We start from the raw sequence: 25,610 nt of genomic DNA on the forward strand, positions 1-25,610 counted from the left end.
CGGTGAGGCCCTCCTTACTATTCCATCTTTCTCGCAAGTTCTTCTTGCCGAGACACAGAATAGGGCCTTTTCGATGGCTGCCCCTAGATTGTGGAATTCCCTCCCTAGCGAGGTTCGGTTGGCTCCCTCGCTATCGTCCTTTCGCGCCCAGGTGAAGACTGTTTTATTTAGGTGGGCTTTTAACTGAAAATGTTATAGTTTTAATCTATTTTGATTTAATCTATTTTTAATTGTTTTAAACATGTATATTGGTTGTTCTGATTGTTTGTTGTTTTAATTGTGAGCCGCCCTGAGTTCCTCGGAAGAAGGGCGGGGTATAAGTATTTTAAATAAATAAATAAATAAATAAATGCTTGCCTTCATCCCCATCTGACACTGGCCCAGAACCCTCAACAGATTATCCTGGAGCAGAGCTTGGAAAAGTTACTTTTTTGAACTACATCTCCCATCAGCCCCAGCGCTGGCTGGGGCTGATGGGAGATGTAGTTCAAAAAAGTAACTTTTCCAAGCTCTGTCCTGGAGGGATGGTGGCTCTCTACAGAAAGAAGCTTCCTTACCCTAGCCCAGGGCAAGAAACCTTTTTTCCGTAGAGAGCCACAGTTGGGCTAGGACCACAGATACCTCGGTTACCAATCCCCACTAAGCCACGAAGCTGTACAAGGTGACCCTGGGACAGATACTTTCAGCCTAACCTACTTCACAGGGTTGTTGTAGGGATAAGGAATGTAACTGTAACACAAAAGGTTCACCCGTGGTGTTTGCCCCTTCTAGTACCTGGAATGCCATGCCTTTGATTATGGATGTTTCAATTTGTTAATGCAATTTTGCTGTTCTGAGCCAAACTCTTCTGTGAACTTAATTTTCCTGCTGAAGTCTCATTGAAGGGGACGTGAGCTGAGATGTTACCCACGCACATGAAGCCTTTGGCAGGCAACAGTCCCAGCCTTAGAAAGGCTGCCTTGAACTTCCCTCTTTGCGAAGGACCCGCAAACATTTAGGGAAATGATGCCCTGCTCCATACCCGCTAACCTTGGAACTGTGTTTGAAACTCTCACCCAGCACCCTGTTCCTACATTGGCCAACCAGGTGCCCACAGGAAGGGGATTCTGAGAGGCCTTTGCTCGGCCATTTTGGAGAACAGGAGAAGATGGGCCCTGAGCTCTTCCCCCCCCCCACTCCCGTATTCTCACAGCCTGCTTTCTGTGCTGGGTTAATAATTTTCAGAAGTGATTCATCAGAGATGAGAAGATATCCTTCACATCCATTTCCACAACGTTTATGTGAATGTTTTAAATTCTCTTGTTATTTGAAATGGATTTTACTGTAACATTGTATTTTAACTCTGTTTTGTACACCGCCCAGAGAGCTACTAGCTATGGGCGGTTTAAAAATGAAATAAATAAAATAAATAAATAAATAAATAAATAAATAAATAAATAAATAAATAAACGGCATTAAGCCGCTTCTGGCTGTTTTAACAAGAGCCTTATAAATTAAAACAAATGAGAATGGAAACTGTTTTCCCAGAGAGTTAGGATGCATGTTGCGAATGTCCAGATTAAGAAGGACAGCAGAGGTGGAGGGTACCGGGTGATCTCCCTTCTCCCCAGGAGTGATGGATTCCCGGTGTTTGATTTAGGCTCGCTTCCTCCTTATGCGAAATTGCCATCTGCACATTTGGTCTTCCCGAGGAGATGATATGTCAAGGCTGGGCAGAGCGGCAGTGGCTGTGGCATCAGCAGGCATTCCATTAACATAATGACTTCCCTAAATTGCTGCTGAGTCGTCTTTCAAAGCCTTCACATTAGTGACCAATTACCTGTGACTTGTCAATGGACTGTCCCTTGCTGGGATAATACAGATGCATGTTCTTTAGGAAGGAAGGCATCTGCAGTGGCTAACACGCGCTCCCCCCCCCCCATAATGAGGGGCTTGTACATAGGGACCTGGCTGGGATCCTGCTCCCCCAAAAGTAATATGTCTATGCCCCCCTGTGACCCTGGACAACTACACCCCTCATGCATGCCCCAAAAAGCTGCTCCAGAGGGTCCCCCAACTCTCTGGAGCAGATTTTGAGGGTATGCAGAAAGAGGGAATCCTGCTGCATACATGGGAGTCTGTTGCTGACATGGAAATGCAGCGTTGGCTGCAATGCAGGGCTGTTTCCCGTTGAGGAAGGCCCTCTGTGGGAGGCCTAAGCACCAAGGAAGAGCTCTGCTGCTGGACCAGATGCCTGGCAGGGCTGGGCTGGCCATTATGCGGCGTGAGGTGACTCCCAAAGGGCAGGGAACAGAGGGGAGGTGTTGGAAGGCAGAGCTGTCTCTGCCCCATGGCCTGTCCTCCTATAGTAGCCTCCTGCCCTCCTGCAGAAAATGCTGTCTGGTCACTGGTGTGAAATAAGATTTAAGTGCTGGGGGTGGGGGAGGCACCATTTTCTCTGTCTCAGGCAGAAACCTGTCTAGGAGAGCCCTGCCTCTGGGAAGCCCCATAAGTAGTCAGGGAGGAGCTCTCTCATCATTTCCACCAACTGGCAGTCGGATACATGCTGTCCCTGACCTTGCTGGGGGCAAATGGCCATCATGGCTAGACAGTGGAGACTGGTTGCTCAAGTGTCAATGAGGGCAGCGAGTCAGCTCCAGGTTTTAGTCTGAACGTGGAGAGCTCCTTGAAAGTTGGGACTAAAACCCGGAGTGGATTCACTGCTCTCACTGACATCGGCGCAACCAGTCTCCGCTGGGGCTAGTAGCCCTTGATAGTTCCATCCTCATCGAATGGATCTAATCCCCTCTTAAAGCCATCCAAGCTGGTGGCCATCACACAGTGTGGCAGCGAATCCCATAATTTTAACAATGCGCTGTGTCACTCAAGAAGCATCTTTCCTTTGGTCTGTTCTGCTTCTTTGCCCAACCCCCATTGGGTGCTGGTGTGATGCTGCGGGTTCCAAAAAGGTTTCCTAGCAGGCTTCCGGGAAAGCTGCGGGAACAGGGCAAAGACTGGAAACAAATCACGGAAGATCAGAAAGGTAATTGGGGGCAGGAAGCAGTTTTGAAAGCTTTGATGTCCATGCCTGAGCATATGGGACACATGAGACGGGCAGCGCCATCTCTGGTGTCCTTAAAGTCAGTGTGTGGCAAAGATTCAAAAAGTGAGAAGGTTCCAACTAGATAATATGATGTACCTGGAATGGTACAAGGACAGCCATGCTTTCAGATTCCACAGAATTCTTCATCAAGCTGGAAGAAGTAGTAAGTTTCCCAGTATACATAGAGCAAGCTGGTTTGAAACCATTTTGTGCTGCAAGTGCTAAATATTTGCGTGCGATTCATTCACTGGAGGCAGTCCAGATGTCTCCTCATCACTGCGGAAATGCCGATGTACTCCCACCTGTCACATCCGTGGTTACTGTGAGTGCTATTTTGGAAATCAGTTTTACGGATAGATGAAGTGTTTGTGATATCACTAGTGAAACATACATACACCCCTCAGGCATGTGCAATTTTGTGAACATTATGAATTGTTATGGATTGGGGGTTGGCCTCAATGATCTTTCGGGGTCCCTTTTAACTCTGTGGTTCTTAGTTCTGGGAGAAGGCATTGATGGGCTTGAAGCCTGCAGATTTTGTCCTGGCCCATGGTACTAGGGTTGCCAGGTTCATGGCCTGAGACTGATCCTGTATCTTTCGGAGAGGAGAAAGTCAGCCAAGTGCAGGTGTTCTTGCAACACAGTAATGAGAAAAACCACGAGGTGGAATTCTCCCTTCCCCTGCACAACTTTTAAAGATACAGACGACCTCTTGGAGGGCAACCACTTCTCTGACTTCCTCTTCTCCTAAAGATACAGGATCAGTCTCAGGCCATGAACCTGGCAACCCTACTTGGTACTGTTAGGCTAACTACAGGGTTAGATTGCTGTAGGGCCTAACCTTTCTTTGAATGACAAGAAAACAGCCTGGGATGGAGAGCCCTTCTGGAAGGGAGCTTGTCTTTCTTCTCCCACCTTCCTCCCTTCCTCCCACCTGCCTCCCTCGCAGGGCCAGTAGTAGACGACGTCGTCAAGCTGCAGCAAGGTAGACAGAGACAGGCTCAAAAAGCATAAAGCTGTGCATTTATTTTATTCATTTATTGACATATATATGCTTCTTGATTGTGAAAAACCTCTAGGCGGTTTACAAAAGATTATTGATAAAACAGTTAAAATCAAGTAATTAAAAACATGTGAAAACAGCTGCAGACAAAACAGTCGGGCTCTTCAAAGATCTGAGGGTTCTAGCTGTTCCCTGAGGGGATCCTATGGGGAAGCAGCAGGGTTAGGACTAACTGCTGGAGTGGTTTTAATGCCATACCCCACCTATGCAAAACCTGTATCTTTGTAAATATTACAGAATGCCAATAAATCTACAGTGGCCTCTTTCCATTGAAATGAAACCTATTAAAGCACTGCATCCCCGAAATCTCACTGCTTAGAGATTTAGAATGCATATAGCTATATGTTTATTATTTTGAGGAGTCTGAAGGCTCCCTGCTGTACCAGACTAGCATTGCAAGACTTAACAGGCCCTTTCTGCAACCGTCCGGTCGATGTGGCAAACACAATCAGCACAATCTTCTTTCCCACACAGCAATGCCCCACTATTTCGAACATTATTATTAATATTATGATGATTATTCAAGCCTCGGAAAGCAGTGTGGATCACATATCTGTTTTGTGTCAAACATGCAAAGAGGCTCAGAGCTGCTTCTTGCACCAACGCTTGTGTTGCTCCCACCCCTCAGAAAGCCAGCTCTGTTCCATTAACTGGGGGGCAGGACTGGCAATGGATCAATGCTAATATAGTGTTAATGAAAAAAATGCCTTTTTTCCTCATCTGAAAATGCGAGACTTCTTTGCTTGGTGAAGCCGGCATCTCTCTAGCCCAGTGCTTTCTTTCCAATGAGAGCAAGTCATAGAATCATAGAATTGTAGAGTAACCATATCCTGCCCCCTTTCCTGTTCTTTGTCCTTAGTAGACTTTTTTTTTGTTGAGACATCAGCCTCTGAACACAGAGCTCTTGCTTAGCTATTGTGGCTAGTAGCGGCTGATACAGGAAAAGACAGGAATGAGGATAACAGCATGCCCAGTAAGGAGAAAGGTTGAGGGGCCCCTTCCTGGAACACCCCTTACCCCCCAAAAAAAACCAAGCAGCAGAAGGGAGAGCAGCATTCTAGACTGCATCTTGGCTCCTCCTCTTCTCTTTCTGTCTTCTTCATCGTCACTAACTGTAGTGAACATCTGCTCCAAACAGCAGGAAATCCTGGGGAGAGAAGGCAAAATTCTAGCTTCTGGCTGACAACAGTTCAACAGGGCCCCATCATCCAGCCACACCCATGACATGGTGCATCACTGCTGGGCCGCCTGAGGTGGGCTTCCGCCGGCTGCATCGGGGAGCAGTTTTTGCACTTCATTTTTAGCAGCAAAATGGGGGGAAGCTGCCCAGAATACCTGCAGTTTCTTTGGCAACAGCGTAAATGAATCACTCACTTGGTGAATCTGGAGGATGGTGTTGGAGAGCTGCACATGGTCCAGGAGAGGGAGAGGGAATCCCTCGGCCAGTCGTGCTAGAAGATAAAATTCATGGAGGTCATGAAAGGAAGCCAATGGAGGGGGGGTTGGCCAGATGGCAGTAGAGTGGGGAGCCTCCCTTTCAAGTTTGTACATTTTCCCCCATATCAGGGCTACACTAACTCCCTCCAATTATAATAGAAGCCAAATTTGAAATGCATTCTTCAAATTGCACCACTTTATACATTTTTTAAAAAAAACTGCAATTGTCTTTTTCTCCTGTGAAGAGATGCAAGGACATCCTCAGATCACGAGAGCCAGCTGTCACCACCATGGAGAGCTCTGTTCCGCTGCCTGCACTTCCATAGAATCAAAGAGGAATAGAGCTGGAAGGGGCCTGTAAGGCCATTGACTTCAGCCCCCTGCTCAATGCAGGGATCCAAATTAAAGCATACCCAACAGGTGGCTGTCCAGCTGCCTCTTTAATGCCTCCAGCATTGGAGAGCCCACCACCTCCTTCGGTCATTCTTGTACTGCTCTAACACACAGGAAGTTTTTCCTGATATTCAGGTGAAATCTGCCTTCCTGTAACTTGAGCCCATGATTCTATGTCCTGCACTCTGGGACAATTGAGACATGTGTAGCAACCTTTCAAGTACTTGAAGAATGCTATCATATCTCCCCTCAGTCTTCTCTCCTCCAGGCTAGACATGCCCAGTTCTTTCAGTCTCTCCTCATAGGACTTTGTTTCCAGTCCCCTGATCATCCTCATTGCCCCCCTCTGAACCTGATCCAGTTTCTCTGCACCCTTCTTGAAGGGTGGAGACCAGAACTGGATGCAGTACTCAAGATGAGGCCTAACCCAATTAACTGTGCAGCCACAAGAACGAGAAAGTTGCTTTTTTAAATAAAGAAGCCTTCACTCAGTAGTCTAGGGATGTGCTAGAATTCCTCCCAATTTGGACTTGCTACTGAATTTTCCGTTAATGTGCTTATTTGCTATTGTTGCAGATCAGATTTTAATCTAATGATTTTCTGTGGCTATTTTCAGGAATGGATATTTTTTAAAAAAAATCGGTGTCTAAAACATTGATATTTTTATTGATATATCCTTTATCATCCTTTCCTTTCAAACTATCGCTGTTTCCTTTTACATTATCAATATTAATAAGTATTTTTTCCGAGGGGGGAAAACCTGGGTTGGTAAAAACAGCAGATTCCGGACAAAGACCAAACCTGAGTCGGTGCCAGCCTGTTAGGTCGACAGAACGCTTCCGAACAGGCCCCAGCCAATGGATCCCATCCCATCCCTACAGCAGTGTGAAGGTTCACTGTCCATCTGCCCCACAGCTGATCACCCTGCTCCTGGTTGCCCCCACCTCCTGCCGAATGCTCTGAGAGCCTCCCATGTTGTACGTGGGGTGCAGGCCCCTCCTTCCCTAGGACATGCACTGCTGTGTCCATTGGGGTGTGCAGGAGCAACGTTTTCTTGGAGTGGCACCAAATCTGTACTCAGACAGATGCCCTCCTCCAGGGCACAGCTAACGTCACCCTGAGGTCAAAAGTGGGGACTTCTCTGTGAAAGTGGGAATGCCCTGGATTCACCTGAGCAACCAGGGAAAAGCAAGCTCCCTTTCCTCCACAGGGAGGGCAGCCCAGCTGGACAGCCCCTCTCCCATGTACACCTTTTCTCCCAAAGGCCCAAGGCCAGGCTGCTCAACCCATGCCTAGGCCTCAGGAAGCTAATGAGAAGCAGGTAGAGGGGGGCACATGGGTGTGAAGTCACAAGCGGTCCATGGTTCCTTTCCCCACGGATCCCTCTCCAGACCGAACAGGGATTCCAGGAAGGCTTTTTCGTCAATCCTGTCATGTCTTGTAATCTTCTCTTGCATCTCCCAATCACCGTGCATGAATACTGTGGACGGTCTCCTGGCTCGGGGGCAGCTCCCCACATCATGCTGGGCTGATGAATGTGAAGGAGGTTATCAGAAAGCACTCTGTGCATCAATGAGACTAGTCCTTACCATTAATTTGAGGGATAAGGATGCTTCCAGCATAGTAGTTCATGAGGGCCTGCATTAATTGCACCTGGGCATTGAGAGAGAAATCAGAAATGAGTAATCAAGATTAAAAGGTTGGGAGGGGGTGTCAAAGAGTCCTCTAATTGCCCCCCTCCTTCTGCCTTGAACCAGGACCTCCTGCATCTGCCTTGATCTGTGCCCCCCAAAGGCCTATGCCTTGAGCAATTCCCGGTCAATGGGTAGAAGCCCCTAAAAGGGATGGGAAAGTATTTCTGTGGGTGGGTCACTTAGGGATGGGCAACAACCTTTGTATGGTTCATACTTCCTGAAACAATATGCAAACTAGACTTCGGCATTTGCACTTTTGCAATGCAATTCTCCGATGAAATGATATGTACAGAAATGTGTACATGAGGGGTGTATGCATAGCCATTAGTGAAGATACCATAGAAACATGCATTATATTAGGGGAAATTGGATACAAAAATGTGCATATTAGGAGAAATGTGCCCTTAAATGCTGATGAAATTTCATGAGGACTAATTAAAAAAAAGTCATAAACTGATGTGAAATTGTGGAGAACAGAACTTCAGACTGGGAACATGAGAAGTGGAGACGAATTGGAACGGACAGATTTGCCCATCCCTCACTGCACCAGATCATTCCATGGGGGGCACTGGGAGAATGGGCCGAAAGGAAAGGGCAAAACGTCTCTGGCCCTTTGGCTGCTCAGAAGGAGAGCTGGCACTTCTAGCTGTGCCCATGGAACCCTTGGAGGCCACTCAAGGCCACACAGTCAAGCAGTCTAGGGCACCAAGAAGGACTTACGGAGAAGGGCCCGACATCCGAGTGCTTCAAGGACAGCTGCAGCCTACATGAAGATAAAGGAAAGAGGGAGCAATTTGGGGGAGGGGTTTTGCCTTAGGAGAACAACAACTGCCCTTCTTGACCTATGAGGAGCCAATGCAAGATGAGTTAAGCCAAGTCAGTGGAACAAGCCACACTGTAATGGCTGGTAATGACCCTTTCCCCACTCAGCTTTCTGCACACCTTTATTGGCTGTCTTGTGGGGCTTTAAGAACATAAGAAGAGCTTGCTGGATCAGGCCAGTGGCCCATCTAGTCCAGCACCCTGTTCTCACAGTGGCCAACCAGATGTTTGGGGCTGAAAGGTACCATAGAAAAAAATTATAAACAATATAACAAAAGTATACTGTAGAAAAAATGTATACAGTAGTACAAGCACTGGAGGCCTTCAAGAGGCAGCTGGACAGCCATCTGTCGGGAATACTTTGATTTGCATTCGTGCATTGAGCAGGGGATGGGACTCGATGGCCTTATAGGCCCCTTCCAACTCTACTATTCTATGATTCTATGATTCTACAACTCAGATCTCACAGTTCCTGGGGCATGTCAAGCAAGCATTAAGTCAAGCAGTTTTTCTGGGTCCCAAACAACATAAGAAGAGCCCACTGGATCAGGCCAGTGGCCCATCTAGTCCAGCACCCTGTTCTCACACGCATCTGGTTGGCCACTAGGTAATGATATTTGGTGGCTATGATTAAGCAAACAAGGTTTTTGGTATGAAATCAACTAGGGGACGGGCCATAGCTCAATTGTAGAGCATCTGCCTCACATGCAGAAGGTCCCAGGTTCAATCCTCAATGGCGTTTTCAGGTAGGGTTGGAATTGTTCCCTGTCTGAAACCCTGGAGAGACACTGTCAGTCAGTATGTATGGAGCTAGGCAGGGCTGGATTATCCATTAGGCTTAGTAGGCTGAAGCCTAGGGGCCCGGAGGTCTTGGAGGCCCGCGATCTGCGGAAGCAGGACAGGAGCCACGGATCACGGGACAAGAGCTTCCAAACCGCCCGCCATCCCCCTGCTTCACTTACTTTTTTCTCTGCTGTTTTTTGCGGTTTGCCATCCATCAAGATGGCGGCCGAGGTTTCAGCCCCTTAGGAAACCTTGGCCGCCATCTTCACTGATGGCAAACCTGCGTGCGCAGTGCGCGCAGCCGCAAAAAAAGCAGAAAGGTATGTGAAGTGGGGGGATGGGACGGGACGGCAGGCGGCTCAGAATCAGCCTAGGGGCCCTCCTCAGCTTAATCCGGCCCTGGAGCTAGGTGGATAATTGGTCTGACTAGGCATAAGGCAGCTTGCCTACAGTCTGGTATGAAGATGGTAAAGTGTCCATGCAGAGAATCTCCCCACTGTTTCTTACCTGCCAAGCTTCAGGGAGCCAAAGATCCTGGTAGAGTTAACAGTAACTTTGGTTGAAATGGTGGTTGACTGAAATCAAAGAGAAGGATGTTGAGTCTGCTTGGCAAAGAGATCAAAATTGTTCAAGGGCTGGTTCACACTGGAGCTGAACCTCATTTTAAAGGCAAAGCTTTTCTCATTGTGATGGAGTTGAAAGGTTCACACTTCTTACCTTATGTGAGCCCTCAATCCGCAGTTTTGCATTCACACTGAAGGGGAAGGGTTAATCTCGCAGCGTCCTAATGGCCACGCCTTCTAAACGTTATTATTATTATTATTATTATTATTATTATTATTATTTATACCCCACAATTTTTCCAAAACTGGAACTCATGGCGGCTTCCAGATAAAAAATACAAATAATTAAAAACATACAAAGTCTACATTAAAATAAGATTAAACTATTTCCAATATTAAAACCATACACACCTGTAGCTAAAAAAGTTCAAACTAGTTTAAAAATGATATAGTAGACATTAGCAATGCAGCACCCTCCACGCCCTATCCTTAGCCTTCAATTCCAAAGGCTTGTTGGAATAGGAAGGTCTTTGCTTGTCGGCGGAAGGACTGCAAGGAGGGGGTCATTCTTACCTCTCTAGGAAGGGAATTCCAAAGCCTAGGGGCAGCCACCGAGAAGGCCCTCTCACGCGTCCCCACTAGTGGTACTTGAGAAGATGTGGGTATTGACAGAAGGGCCTCTCCTGAGGATCTCAGGGCCCGGGCAGGCTCATACAGGGAGATACGGTCTGATAAATAGCCTGGACCTAAGTTGAACTATCTCTTCCTCTGGTTACCTTAGCAACCAAGCATGCTCCATTTTTTCCAGAGTAAAACAAAACAAAGGAAGGAGGAGGGAGTGGGCATGGACTCACCAAAGCATCGGAGCTAAGCATCTACAAGCCCCTAGAGATGCGAAGGACAGACTGTTTTTCTTTCCCTTTTTGGATTAAAATTGGATTGATTTGCTTTGGATTTAAGGGAGAAAGCAGCGACTTGCCTTCTTATGGGCTGAAACATCATGTAACCTCAGCAAATTTAACAGGCATGAGAGTAGCACCAATCTTGGAGTAAGTCCCCATGTGAACGAGCCCTAAAGCATGCCACATCTACACATATGCAGGTTTGAAATTATTTTATCCATGGAGAAATTTACTAAGAGTACTCCAAATCTAGAAAGTGTGTGGAGAGACCTTTGAAAAGATATGTCTGTTTGCGAAACAGGTGGACATGTGCCAGACTCAGAAAGAAAAGCTTCTGTCAATAAAGATTGGAGGAGGGAGAAATGGGCATCCATAAACAATAAAAAACCCAGGAGGAGATGGAGAAGGCTTGGGGCAATGGCGAGATTGGATGAGACAGAAAACGTCTACCCTGTTGACCAGCGGTGGGCCAGCACTGAGGGCCAATGAGTGGACAGAACTTACCGCACTAATCACAAAGAGTGGAGCCAGGGAAGAGTTGGGCAGGATGGCAAAGGCTTGGATATCAACCGTCGGACTCAGCGAGAGGACTCCAGGCGCAATAGTCACAGATGGGGCAGAAGGAGGCGAAACCTGGAGCTTCATGAGCATGTTGGGGTACACCTTTTCCAGCTGGGCACAAAGAGGAAAGACAGCAAAAGAGCATAAGGGGAGCCTGACTGCTGGATCAGGCCAAGACACATTACCTGGTCAATACAGATGGCCTCCAACAGGCCTTGTGAATTGCAGTTGAGATGTGCACATGCATAATGAATAAGTGGCATAATGAATAAGGGTTAAAATAATGAATAAGTTGAATATTAGACAGGCGCCATCTCTGTTATCTTTTGGGCGCCCATTGAAGACTTTCCTCTTTCAACAAGCCTTTTAAGTTGAGACGTTATCCCAGTCTGTGTCTGTGTTGGAATTGCTTAATATATTTTTTTTAACAATGTTTTTAACCCTTTTTTAAAATTGTTTTTTTAATGTTTTTAATGCTGTTTTATTTTAATGTATTTTAGTCTGTTTTTATGATGTTTTAAAGTGTTTTTAGCTCTTTGTTTGCCGCCCTGGGCTCCTGCTGGGAGGAAGGGCGGGATACAAATTAAATAATAAATAAATAAATAAAATAAGTGTCCTGCCCAGAGCCGAAGGATTCAGACTGAGGTGAGGTGATGTCTTTTTCTCTTCTTATTAAAGTTATGGTTACATCCAAAGTGGTGCGCTTCATATACCTGTCTACTCTGACTCACTACTTCCCCTAACTATCCTAACGAAGCAGTCTCTGCAGTGTGTGGGGTGAGTTGACTCAGGACTTCTGCCTTGACAGACACCGGTTTAAGTAGGGACGGTTTTCGTGCATAAGCGGCGGCGGCTACGCCTGAGTTCCACCCTTTGAAAGTCACTCTTCTCGTGCTTTCTTGCGTGGGGCGAGGGGGGGGAATCTCAGGCAGTACATCCAACAGCGGGGCTTTGCTAGGTGACTGCAGCTTCTGGAAGCTGGATGCTGATTGGCTGGAAAGCGTTTGAAGTATCTGGTGGGGATTTCTTCAAGGGCGTGGATGGTGCGATTGGAGAGTCACTTCCCAACTGTTCTGGTGTTGGACTCGCAGGAGGGGCAGGAACTGCCTTCATGGAAGTCCTGAGCATGGAGTTTGAGGTCTGCCAGAACCCTCCCCGCTCATCTCCCTTCCTTCAGCTCCCCAAGGAACCTCATCCTCATCTTACTCCCCTCCCTGATCTAGCTCTCCCTCTGACTGGGGCACAAATATAATGGCCGGGAAAATGTACAAAACTCACATTCCCAAAGGCCTGATGGAGACTACGTATATTGACTGAGAAAGGTGCACAGTTCCCTCTTCATAGATGGATTATGTGCAAATCCTCTATGATGCCTGGTGAATGTGCACAATGGCTGGTTGTTATGCACTTTGACCACTCAACTTACATTCCTGTTAACACATATGTGTGTGCATCTAGATAAATAACAACAACCTGTCTCTTCAGTACAGTTGGAAGCCCTTTTTAATTTAATTTTTAATTTATTATTGGACTGCTCAGAATCCCCTTCCCGGGAAATACCCACACTAACATCTTAATAACACGTTCCAGCGTCCCTGGCATGGGCTGCATCAGGAAGACTGGTGCCCCCACCCTTCCTCGGGATGATGTCACTGCCCCCATACATGCATTCACAAGGGCGCTACTGTTGTGATGTTTAAGACACATGACAGATTCTCTTGCAAAACACCTGTTTTGCTCAGGCACGCAGTTGGGAAAAAAGCAGTTTGTTAGCCAGGTTAACAATAATTTTGAAGAAATAGTAACAGTAGTAGTAGCAGTAGTAGTAGTAGTAATAATAATAGCGACACAGTTAAGAAGACTGTTTGTTTCTCCTAACTCCCACCCAGCAGTGAGAGAATTTCAGGATCTGTGCTTAGAGAGAGCACAGGACTAATAGTCTTCATCTTCACATGTTTGCAACATAATTGTGTGCTCAGTTCCATCTCAAGCATGTGACCCAGAAGGGTAGAGTTGATTTTATTTTCTCACAACTTAATGAAATGCAGATTGGAAAATGGCCCAGATCCACCACCCAAATAACATGGCCTCCCCCCCACTCCCCTAAATCATTCCACAATACCCTAATTTTTTACAAAACTGGAATCTCTCCAGTGGTTGACGCACCTGTGGAACGAAGGCCCCAAAGGACGTGGTGTTCAGCCGGATTTTAAACTCCTTTGGAACCTGCAGCAGGAGAAAACAGTCATGTTGAGGATGATGAGATATGTTGATATCGAATTTGGAAAAGCAGAGGATAGAGGTCAGAAAGACACCCCCCCCCAAAATCTTCCTCTTGTTCTCTTCCAGTCGTCTTAGCTGAAAACTCAGCTCAGAACCTGCTGTCCAACCCTAGGCTCAGTTGTGGGACATCTAAAGGCTAATATTGCCTTCTGGATTGAACAATTTTCAGAGATCCTCAGAATTATCTTTATGTGTAATATTTATTAAATTTTAATAATAACCATCATTATTTATTAAAGCAAACAGGCAAAACTAAACTCTGAGGAGAGGATAGATGCCCCAAATAAGCAAATTCTGTCAGGAGGTTTGCCCTGTTTCATTTTTGGAAACCATTGATTCTGAGTGGGTGGTGGTGGTGTGCACACTCTCTCATCATGTCAACAAATTGCATCAGAACTAAGGATGGAGGAGGAACATAAGAAGAGCCTGCTGGATCAGGCCAGTGGTCCATCTAGTCCAGCATCCTGTTCTCACAGTGGCCAACCAGGTGCCTGGGGGAAGCCCGCAAGCAGGACCCGAGTGCAAGAACACTCTCCCCTCCTGAGGCTTCCGGCAACTGGTTTTCAGAAGCATGCTGCCTCTGACTAGGGTGGCAGAGCACAGCCATCACGGCTAGTAGCCATTGATAGCCCTGTCCTCCATGAATTTGTCTAATCTTCTTTTAAAGCCGTCCAAGCTGGTGGCCATTACTGCATCTTGTGGGAGCAAATTCCATAGTTTAACTATGCGCTGAGTAAAGAAGTACTTCCTTTTGTCTGTCCTGAATCTTCCAACCTTCAGCTTCTTTCAATGTCCACAAGTTCTAAATCAGAGGAATCTGTTTTATACGTAGAATTCAGCAGTTCTGACCCAATCAAGTATTGGACCACCTCTTATATCAAGCTCCCACTTGCATCTGAACTGCTCACACATTGACAATCTTTAACCCAACTAACTATATGCAAAAATATACATATAATACATATGTCAAGTCCTATTATGCACTGTATTTCTGCTGCATAATTGTATATTAATTTTATAAAGTTATATGCATTGTTCTATGTGTTCGTTGCCAGTTATTTAGGAAATCTGGAGTGTATGTGTGTATAACATTATATGTGTAACAGAATCATAGAATAGTAGAGTTGGAACTGGCCTAAAAGACCATCAAGTCCAACCTCCTGGTCAATGCAGGAATCCAAGTTAAAGCATCCCCAACAGGGGCTGTCCAGCTGCCTCTTGAATAATTCATATAATACGTGAGAATTGCTCGTATTTTTAGGGGAAAGACCTCACTTTTTGTCAAGCTTAAGCAGTGAGATGGGAATTAGAGAAAAACCCACTGAATAAGGTCAACATCAAGATCTTCTGAAAATGTCACTCCACATCAGGATTCCTGCCATTGGATGAAGGGCAATTTGGGGATTAGAGGCAGGACTTGCAAAATTTCCTGGGGAAGCAGAAACTGAAGCATGCACCACATCAGATTTTGCTAACCATTGCAAACAGTCCATCAGAGATGCATTCTCTTTCTAATGCTATATTGGCAACTTTCCTGGTACAAACCAAGGCCTGAGGCACGAAGAACGATACGCAGAGGGAGCTCAAGATCTGCTGGAGACGGCTGTGCTCACAGCCCTCCCCAGCCAGGGCAGTTCTGCAGGCCCAGCTCCTCCCAGCCCTCCTTACCATGTCGTCGGTGATGGAAAAGGTCAGGGCTCCTGCGCTGTGGTACACGAGGCCCGCCGTGTTGAAGAAGTAACTGGAGATCCCAAAATAAAGCATGCGGTCATGATCGACAGGGAAAGCCAGTGCAGGTGGTTGGAAAGGAGCAGCAGAGCGATGGGCGAGGGAAAAGAATTCACCCTGAAGGGGAAGGAAATTTTGATAAGAAGGGCATTGTTTCAAGAAGACAATGTGGTCCATTCCAATGCTGTTGGGCTTACCAACCAGGAAAGAGAGAGGACAAGCCCCTCCAAACTGGGAACTGAAGAGCCCCCCCTGCAAGCATCACCTGGCTGGGGGAGCCCAACGGGGCCCCACACGCTCTGAGGCAAAGCTCTAAACACGTTCCCTAGCCACGGTAGCATTGGCCCCACAAGATGCCGAGTGGGGCTCAGCCAACATGTGCAACTGAGTGAGGTGTTAGAACCCCGAGGGGGTCGCGGGGATAATCCCAGCTGTGGATTGTCTCCCTGCTGTGCCAGCTTTCTACATGGGGTGGGGGACTGCATAATTCTCCCCCATCTGCTCAATGAAGTAGCACAATGGTATATTTTTAACTATATATTTTTATCGTTGTAAGCCGCTTTGAGATGGTGAAAACAGGATATAATTTTTAAATAATAATAATCTATCATCCTGCCATCTCAGGACTGAAGCACGTTCATTCTGCTGCTGCATGTGTAGACCTGAGTTATTCCTCAGCCAAAGGATTCCCACATTTGTTTTTGGCACAGCAGGGTATTCTCCCCCCACCCCAAAAAAATAGTGAAGAAATGATCCCTTGTTTAATCATGACACCCCATCTCCCCAATTTCTTCTCCTTGTTGTTGTTGAGTATGTTACATGTATTCATGAAATCACCCCAAAGAGAGAAAACAGGCCTTGCCCCGAGGCTTACAATCTAGCTAAGGGCCGGATGTTTTAGGGAGAAGGGAAGGGAGGCAGCTGGCAGATTCCTACCCATCACGGACACCTCTGAGAGGCAACCTGGCCGTGACCCGTGGCCTTTGTCCTCCCGGCTCCCTCCCTCCCTCCTTTCTCCTACCTTCAGGTCCAGGTCCAAGGAATCCTGGGTAGCAACAGGAGGCCCAACCAGGGAATAATCGATCCCGGCCACCTTGTCAAGTTTTGCTGTGACTGGGAAAAAGAAAGCAAAGAGAAGCGATTATTTGGGGTAACGACAAACAGGGCTGGATGAAGCCATCCGCTTCAGTTTCCCTAAATTTCCACAGCAGTTTGTGGGCTTAAGTCCTCATGAAAATTCATCACCATTCTAGTTCTTCGAATATACACATTCGTGCAAAGATAGGTTTGCAAGCAATTTCCCCTGACAAGATGCATTTTTGTTTGTTAGTGTCACCAATATATGCATGTTTATGCTCACTTTAACCCAGGCTATGAATTTTCGTACACATCACTTGGCCAGAGATCTTCATTACAAAAATGTGGAGACGTGTGCATTTTAAAGGATGGCTGTGTTTTGGGTTGCGTCTTGTTTCAGAAAGTTTGCCTTTAAATGCAAACCAAATTGAATTTCTCCTCCCTCCCCACTTCAAAGGGCCATGGCCCCTTATAGCGGGAGGCCAAATACGTGATGGAGGAAAATAGATACTCCTGGTTTTCCCAGAAAAGGGATCCACGGCGGATACTGAAAGGTCAAAAGTTATTTTCACAGCAGCCAAGAGGTATTCCTTTTTCTCCCTCACAGATGAGTAAATTTTGCAGATTCTTCCAGAGGACATTCCACCTAGATTAAGATCTTTGGTATCAATCATGGTTGTAGCTGCTAAAACTGTATTGGCCAGAAGCTGGAAATTGGCACAATTACCTTCTGTTAATGAATGGTTAAGGAAATGTCTTAAGCCCGCACTAATGGATAAATGAACACATCACATTCAGAAGAGAGAAGATCCAGCAACTTGGGCTTTATGGAGAAATGGGGGCCCTTTGTTCAAGAATGGAATAGCAGACATGGAGTGTTAGATTTGAAAGGTTTCATGGGATAATTTAAAACAATTTTCCTCTAATTTGTAAATATCTGTTAATATTTTTTGTTATGTAACAAAATTTATATTTTAAAATGAAAAAGCAAAAGTTATTTTCATAATGGGCAAGAAGTGTTCCTTTTCTACCTCATAGGCAACTAAGTCCTTAGCTTTGTGGAAACCAAGCAGTCAGCCAACCGAAGCGCAGGCAGCCAAATCATGCTGCCTAAGGGACGAAGGGAACGACAGCAAACTGGGTGCAAACCCTCTCCGACAACTGGGAGACCTGGTCAACTTTCTTTCTCTCTGTCTCTCAAAACTACAGATTGACCTACATCCTTTGGGTAGGTAGGAGAGGCTTTGGAGATGGCATGAAAGAATCTGTCTAAATTCTGGGCAGGAAGGAGGGTGGCCGTTTGTCCCACTCCAGAGAGGACAGTCCTCTATTTGATGGGATGCCGCAGCACAGTCCTCTGTCTGAAGGTGCCTCCCTAAGAAGAGACAGCAGCTGTGGTAGGGGATTTGAAGCTGCCCACCATGGTTTAGCACCTGGACAGCAGAGCAAGCAGGCACACAGACCATCTGGCTGCAGTCTTCTCAACTTGGCTGAGATGGATTGCATTTCTATTTAAATCTAGTCAGTATTTCCAGATTTCATGGGAATTCCTCTTTTCACCTCTTTTTTGGTGATGCACCAAAGTGGCCACTCTTTCAGTTGTGTTAGGGAACAAATATTGGACAAAAATCTAAGAGCATTTTTGTCTCGCAACGGAAGGCCAGCAGAGATGTCCTCTAAACTGTGGGTACAGTTCAAGGCCAGAGGAGCCGGCTGGTCCGGGAGTGCAGAAAGTTGAGCCCCAGTCTGCTTGGAAAACCCTCTTTTCCTGCCGATGGAGCTCGGCTTGTTCCTTGTCTCTGCTGCATTAGGTGCCCTTACCTGGCAGAGTCTGCAGAAAAGGCTGCAGCTTGGTGCTGACTGAGCTGGTCACCTCCTCACAGACCTGGGAGAAAGAGAAGAAAGACCAGAGGAATGAATCCTCCTCTTGGCAGAAGCGCCACACAAGTTGTGACACATGTTTAGTGTTGAGAATCGGCACTGCGCCAGTGGAACCTGGAACAAAATGTTGACATTTATCTTGCCGTCCAAGTTTGCAGTCAGTGGCTTGGACCTCTCAGGCACAAACTCTGGATCCCCTTCCTGGCTATTATGGGTGTGGTTGACTTCAACAGCTCTGCACCACAAGCCTTTGTCATCCACTAGATGGTGCCAAATGTGGCCAAATCAGTTGTGAGTGATGCTGAAGTTTCCACTCAGGCCCTTTCCACACCCTGAGACCTGGCAGCTGGTGCCAGACAGCCATGTAGCAATTATGGCAAGCAGCTTGTCCACACCTCTTGGCACAGACTGCCAGCCTGTCAGCTTTTGCAGAGAGCAGGAGGTCACATTGTTTGCAAGGACACGCTCTGCTTAACTGAGTTTGCAAAGGCCTGTGAAACTGAAGGATGTTAATTTCTGCCCCCAGGTGTGAAACTCAAACCAGCTAACAATATTGGCTAAATAAAAAGGTCTGTTATACAGAAAATAATGGGATGCTGAGCTGGGCATTGGCGTACCTAGCCAATAAAAGAACCTGAAATGACCAACAGGAGGTCAACCAAGCAGCGTAGGGCATTTTCTTTATGGGGAGAAAATAAACTCTGTCATAACTGGGTAGAACTCTTTCAGCTGAACATCAGGAAAAACTTCCTGTTAGAGCCATACGACAACGGAACCAATGACCCAGGGAGGTAGTGGGCTCTCCGACACTGGAGGCCTTCAAGAGGCAGCTGGACAGCCATCTGTTGGGAATACTTTGATTTGGATTCCTGCGTTGAGCAGGGGGTTGGACTGGATGGCCTTATAGGCCCCTTCCAACTCTACTATTCTATGATTCTATCAAGCCAGATTTCGACTGGACATCAGGAAGAATTTCCTAACTGTTAGAGCCATACGACAATGGAACAAATTACCTAGAGAGGTGTGGGCTCTCCGACACTGGAGGCCTTCAAGAGGCAGCTGGACAGGCACCTGTCGGGAATGCTTTGATTTGGATTCCTGCGTTGAGCAGGGGGTTGGACTTGATGGCCTTATAGGCCCCTTCCGACTCTACTATTCTATGATTCTATGATAACTGGGTAGAATGGAAGGAAGGAGCCAGCCAACTCTGTACTGGATGCTATAATGGAGAATCTCTCATATGGATCCCTCAATATGTCGAATGTTTCCTAGCCAAAAGATAATGCACTGATGTGGCAAGATCCATTTTGTGCCATTAGCGCCACCACCAGCAGTGCTGCCCACAGAGCCCACCTTTCTTCTGTCATCCAGATCAACACCTCTGCCTTTACCTAACTAAGAATCTAAAAGGACTGGGAACTGCCAGCTATCCCGCCAAAGGGCAGCAGGTACCTGATCTACGTGAAGAGTGTCTTTCCCACCCGCTGAGCAACAGCAGCTGGTCAGCACAAAGCTGGGCTGTTTAGAGGGCGCAGGACGTCAAGGCGTGCCCATGCGTGGGTCCCTCTCATTTTAGAAGTGAGGGGAAGTGGGGGAGGGGGGACATTGAAAGAGCCTCCGGAAGCCCCGCAGTGCCCTGACTTACCTGGCCTTCCATGGTCCTTCTGAGGGCTGATTCAACTTTTTTGCGGAAGAGATTGTACAGCCAGCTGTGAAGGGGAGAGAAGAATGGGAGGGTCCAGTCACTGAGCAATGTCAACCAAGTGAAACACCTTCATTGTCCAGAGTGGCTGCATTTCTTGCCCCTTTGAAGATACCAGAAACTAAGAGCAGCTTCAGGCGCTCCAAGGAGGAAGCAAGAGGCGAGGAAGGCCAGTTCCCTGTTGCTCCCATTCCTCACGTTGTTGGCTTGTAGTGCAAAAGTGGCTCCATGGGCATGAGGAGAGGTGGGTGGAACAGAGGTCTGTGCACCTCCCCAACCAACCAGGGGCGAGAGGGGGTTGAACACCCCCTGGGTTGCACACACTGGATGGAGGCAAAATGGGTAATGTAATTCAATGGCGGAATCTAAATTAATGTTAAATTTAGCATAGGTGAAGGCAAGGTGTTTCCAAGATGATAAAATGATAGGATTGTGCAGCTTGCTCAGACACTCAATGAGGCCAGCAGGTCATGCAGAGAGTGGGACTCTTACGTCGCACAAGCCCCCCTGCCTGCAGCCCAACACCGTAAATGCTGAGGGGTGTGCAGAGATATCAGAGACACGACGGGGCACTGGGCAGCAGCAGAACCCATTAGAGCTTTCTGCACGACAACAGTGCTGTGAAAGCCCCTCAGCCAGTTTTAGTTTGCCCCAGTATCAGGTCTCCAGGGGTGGGGTGGGGTGGGGTGGAGAAACAGGCAGCCGGCCCTGAGCCTAGATATGATTTGTTTTGGCACTTGTGGTGTGGATAAGGTACCAAGGGGACTGCCAGGGTCAAGAACAAGCAGGAGACCCTGCCCAAGGGGGAAGGTCAGCAACGTACCTCAACCCGCCCGAAAAGTGCACTTTGACATTAGAGATGTGAGCAGTGCAATCAGCTGTGGTGGCCGTTGGTCTCCCAGCGGCATCGCTACCCAGCTTCAAGCCCACAGAGATGGAGATGCCCTCAGTCTTCAGGTCAAATGAGCCATGGTCCTTGCTAATTGGAAAAACAAGATCACAAATTATTTGCAATAGCCTTAATATTTTAAAAAGTCACTTGACTTTGTAGCTGTCCATATGTGTGTGTGTTTGAGAGAGAGAGAGAGAGAGAGAGAGAGATGAGACCTAGTTCATCCAGGAAGCATACACTCTCCCCATTCCAGATGTATGATGGCAGGTTGTGATTATTTAGGAGTGAGGATGGAAAAGGAAATCACCCTGCACATGTTCAAAAGCAGTCAAGTTCTAGCAGTGAAAACAGGAAAAATTCTAATAAGATCTTGTTCTGTTTAAGGAAAAACCCATTAGAACTATTAAATCCTCCTCATAGGGACAGTTTCCTAGGAGAGGGAATGGCTATTAAACCAACCAGCTCACGCTTGCAGGGTAGATATCCCTTTTCCCTCAAAGCACAAAGTGGGGAGGTCAGTACCAGAGCAGACAGAGGTTCCCACATTCACTCTCTGGCATCTGACGTTTAGAAAAGGATCAGCTAGCAGGTGATGAGGGCTGAATATCACCAGTTTAGGAATCTGGAGTGCTGCTGCCAGTCAGAGTGTGCAATACTGGGTTGGGACTACTAGTGTGATTTTATATCATGCAGTTTTATTTGTTCGTATTCAAAATCTTGCGTTGCTGCTGTTGTCATGTCAGCCAAAAAGCACAACCTCCATTTTTAGGGACATTTATCCCAGTCTGTGTCTGCGTTAGAATTGCTTTTTAATATGTTTTTTAAACCTTCTTTTTTTAAAAAATGTGTTTTTAACTCTTTTTTTTTTTTAAAGATGTTTTGGGGGCTTCTTTGAAAAGATGTCTTGTAGTGTATTTTAAGGTCTGTTTTTATGATGTTTTAAAGTTTTTGGTGTTTTTAATAAACAATAATAATAAAATTTTATTTCTGAGTCGCCTATCTGGCCAAAAAACGGCCACTCTAGGCGACGTACAATCCATTAATAAAATACAATATAACAATAATTAAACACAATAATTAATAGGTTAAAACCAAGAACTATAATTAACAGCAGCAGCAAAACTAACTCGCCACAGAAATCCCATAGGCCTGCCTGAAGAGCCAGGTCTTTAAGGCCCGGCGGAAAACATTCAGGGAAGGGGCATGACGAAGATCGAACGGGAGGGAGTTCCAGAGAGTGGGGGCCGCCACCGAAAATGCCCTCTCTGTAGTCCTCACCAGCCGAGCTGATTTAGCTGATGGAACTGAGAGAAGGCCCTGTGTGGCTGATCTTGTTTGGCGGCATAATTGGTGATACTGGAGGCGCTCCTTCAGATAAGCTGGGCCGAGACCGTATAGGGATTTAAAGGTCATCACCAACACCTTGAATTGAGCCCGGTAAGCAACTGGCAGCCAGTGTAGATCTACCAACACTGGGGTGATGTGATCATAGCGATGGCTGTTCTTAATTAAACGTGCCGCCGCATTCTGTATTAGTTGCAGTTTCTGGACCGTTTTCAAGGGTAACCCCACGTAGAGCGCATTACAGTAATCCAAGCGAGAGGAGACCAAGGCATGTACCACCGGCAGGAGCAGATGAACAGGAAGGTAAGGTCGCAGCCTTCGTATAAGATGTAATTGATACCAAGCTGCCCGGCTCACCGCAGAAATTTGAGCCTCCATGGACAGCTGGGAGTCAAGAATGACCCCAAGGCTGTGAACCTGGTCTTTTAGGGGCAATCTTACCCCACTGAATACCAGGTCTATATCACCTAACCTTGCCTTGTCTCCCACCAGTAGCACCTCAGTCTTGTCAGGGTTTAGCTTCAGTCTGTTTCTTCCCATCCAACCACTCACGGATTCCAGGCAATTGGACATGGTCTTCACAGCCAACTCTGGTGAGGACTTGAACAAGAGATAGAACTGAGTGTCATCTGCATATTGGTGACACCGCAGCCCGAATCTCCTGATGATGTCTCCCAGCGGCTTTACATAGATGTTGAATAGCATGGGGGAGAGGATAGAGCCCTGTGGCACTCTGCAATAAAGAGGCCAAGGGTCTGAAACCTCATCGCCCAGTGCTACCTGTTGGTGTCTATTGGAGAGAAAGGAGTGGAACCACCGTAAAACGGTGCCCTTTATACCCAATCCCTCCAGACGATCCAACAGGATACCATGGTCAACGGTATCAAAAGCCGCCGAGAGGTCCAGGAGGACTGCTGCCCTGGGCTCCTGCTGGGAGGAAGGGCAGGATATAAATAAAATAATAAATAAATAAATAAATTTATGTTTCTCCCTGACTATCAGATGTGGAGGACAAAAAGCAAACTGCCATTAAGCATCGCTGGTGCACCTCTCTGAGACATCTCTTGGGCATGGTTAGGTCTCCACATTTTCACATCTGTTTGTGATTTATTTATTTTAAAAAAATATAGTTCCCATGATTTTTATTTATCATTTGAGTGCAAATTTATCCTAATATACACATATTTGTATACAATTTTGCCTAAGATACACATTCATGTAAAGCAATTTCCCCTAATATAAAGCATATTTGTTATTTTCACTAGCATGTGCATTTTGATCCATTATTTACTCCAGTGTTTGCATTTTTGTACAAATTACTGGGCTGGAGTAGCGCATTGCAAAATTAGGAGAAGTGTGAATTTCAAAGGACGTTGTGTTTTGTCTACATAATTGTTTCTGAAAGTGCAAATTTTGTAGATTTCTCTGCAAATGAGAACTGAATCAAATTTTCCCCCCTCCGTCCGTATATGTGACTCATGCAATGTGTAAAGGTAGGAAGAAATGATGGACTCACAAAAACCTCTTCTTCACCTGCCACTTGCCCCTCAGTTCAGCAAAGGCATTGCTGATGGAGACCTTGAGGCCCACGCCTGGGATTGGTGCTATTGCTGAGCTTGGCAACTGGAAACTGTGAACATTTAAACTGCAGGAGAAACAGGGAAGAGAAGGTTATTGGCTTCAAAAGATGGCAGGTTGCCAATGTGACGGACAGCTTGAAACTGCCTGATTAGTATCAAGGGCTCAACCTCTGCATTGGAACTCTAGTTCATAGAGTCACAGGCCATATGCACGCCAGACATTTTTTCCACTTTAGACAGTCATTTATTTTATTTATTTATTGTACTTATATACCGCCCCATAGCCGAAGCCCTCTGAGTGGTTTACAGTAACTATCCCCCTGACAGAACTGCAGTGGCCAGAGTGGTTTAACGGCCAGCCCCTCTTCTGGGGATTGTAGCTCTGTGAGGGGAACAGGGCGTCTCCTAGCAACTCTCAGCACCCTTCACAAACTACACTTCCCAGGATTCTTTGGGGGAAGCCATGACCGTTTAGTGTGGAATAAATGTCTGGTATGGATGTGGCCATAGAATCCTAGAATTATAGAATAGTAGAGTTGGAAGGGGCCTCTGGGACCATCGAGTCCAACCCCCTCCTCTTTATGGGAGGACTCAGATGCAGGAGCAATTGGAACTGACCGAGTGGCCCTTCATCTAAAGCAAAGAGGCCTCCAGAAGGTTTTGGCTGGCGAGTCGGGTGAGACGCGTTTGGCCCTCGCCGTGTGATGAGCAGGGGCTGGGCTGGGCAGAAGCAGCATCCTGGTGGGCTCTGGGTGGGGGGCATTGTGCCAATGCCACTTTAGAAGTTACCTGCTCCAATGCCACATCCTCCCCTGCAGTCATTCTCAAATTATTATTCTCCTTGTTCAAATCTCTCTTTTTTGTCAGAATGATATTCCCAAATTTGTTTTGGTTTTCTCCACAAACTGTACCTGCCCTGAGGCAGAGAGTCCTTCCACAAGAACCTCTTATCATAGCCTGCAGCAATGTGTGGTCTCACCTGTAGAATTTATATTTGATATGTCCAAAAGGTTTGGCTTTCACGGACCCAGAGACGTCGGGCAGAGTCAGGCTGGCCAGCTTCTGTTGCAAGGCTGCAACGCCCTCCTGGCCAGCTGAAGCAAAGCAAAGAGAGCGTGGGCATCAGATGGTTTCCTTCAACATGGAAGCGACCAATTTGCTTGGAGGGGGGAACTCTTTCCCTCTACTGAAAAAAGAGAAGAGAATCAAAGAAAAAGGAAATGGGCACCTACCATAATCCAGGCCTTTGTCTGTGATTCTGCCCACAAACCCAGGGCTTGTGCCCTCAGACAGCACCAAGTAGTAAAGAAAGACCAGCAGACAAGCCAGGAACAAGTTGCCCTTGGACATCCTTGCTGCAGCCCAGAGCCCTTTCGGAGACTCCTGCCCAGGGAGGCTGAATGTGCTCTTAGCTTAGAAAAAAGAGAAGTGACACTGAGCAGACCAGGGAAGCAGGAAGCTGTATTCTTATTTCCTCAAGAGGGCTTTCCCCCAGTTGCACAATTATCAGCTTTGGTCTGGGTTGGTTTTGTGGTTTCATTTTCTTTAGCAGGGCATGCCCGGAGGCTTTCTCTGCCTGGGGCTGGACCAGGCACTCGGCTGCGAGAGTCCGGGCTGACTGTTCTGACTGTGACTCACAGCATGGACTTTGTCTCTGACATTCTAGCTGATTTGCTTGAAACAGGCACACCCAGCTGGAGGGCTTGATTTCTAAACATTTCTAAAAAAGAGTTCCTGGATCTCAAGACTGCATGGAAGAAACATGCCCTGGAACTATAAGGGCTCCTCCAAATGATCTATTTAGTGAGCATTCATTCCATCCT

The 25,610-nt window shown here is 46.7% G+C and overlaps 1 protein-coding gene across 1 annotated transcript; it reads right to left on the minus strand.

The window, feature by feature from the left end:
• Positions 1–4,105: 4,105 nt before the first annotated feature.
• LOC133386946 (bactericidal permeability-increasing protein-like) lies at positions 4,106–25,384 on the minus strand. The gene is made up of 15 exons (XM_061630766.1): positions 25,020–25,384; positions 24,767–24,881; positions 23,724–23,852; positions 20,795–20,950; positions 19,915–19,978; positions 18,210–18,273; positions 16,333–16,424; positions 15,252–15,428; positions 13,467–13,526; positions 11,244–11,411; positions 9,782–9,849; positions 8,390–8,432; positions 7,565–7,628; positions 5,520–5,596; positions 4,106–5,292 (listed from the first exon to the last, which is right to left on the minus strand). The coding sequence occupies exons 1-15, from the start codon at positions 25,135–25,137 to the stop codon at positions 5,254–5,256; spliced, it is 1,434 nt and encodes a 477-aa protein (XP_061486750.1). The 5' UTR covers positions 25,138–25,384; the 3' UTR covers positions 4,106–5,253.
• Positions 25,385–25,610: the final 226 nt, after the last annotated feature.

Source organism: Rhineura floridana, chromosome 6 (genome assembly GCF_030035675.1).
Source record: "Rhineura floridana isolate rRhiFlo1 chromosome 6, rRhiFlo1.hap2, whole genome shotgun sequence".
NCBI lineage: Eukaryota > Metazoa > Chordata > Lepidosauria > Squamata > Rhineuridae > Rhineura > Rhineura floridana.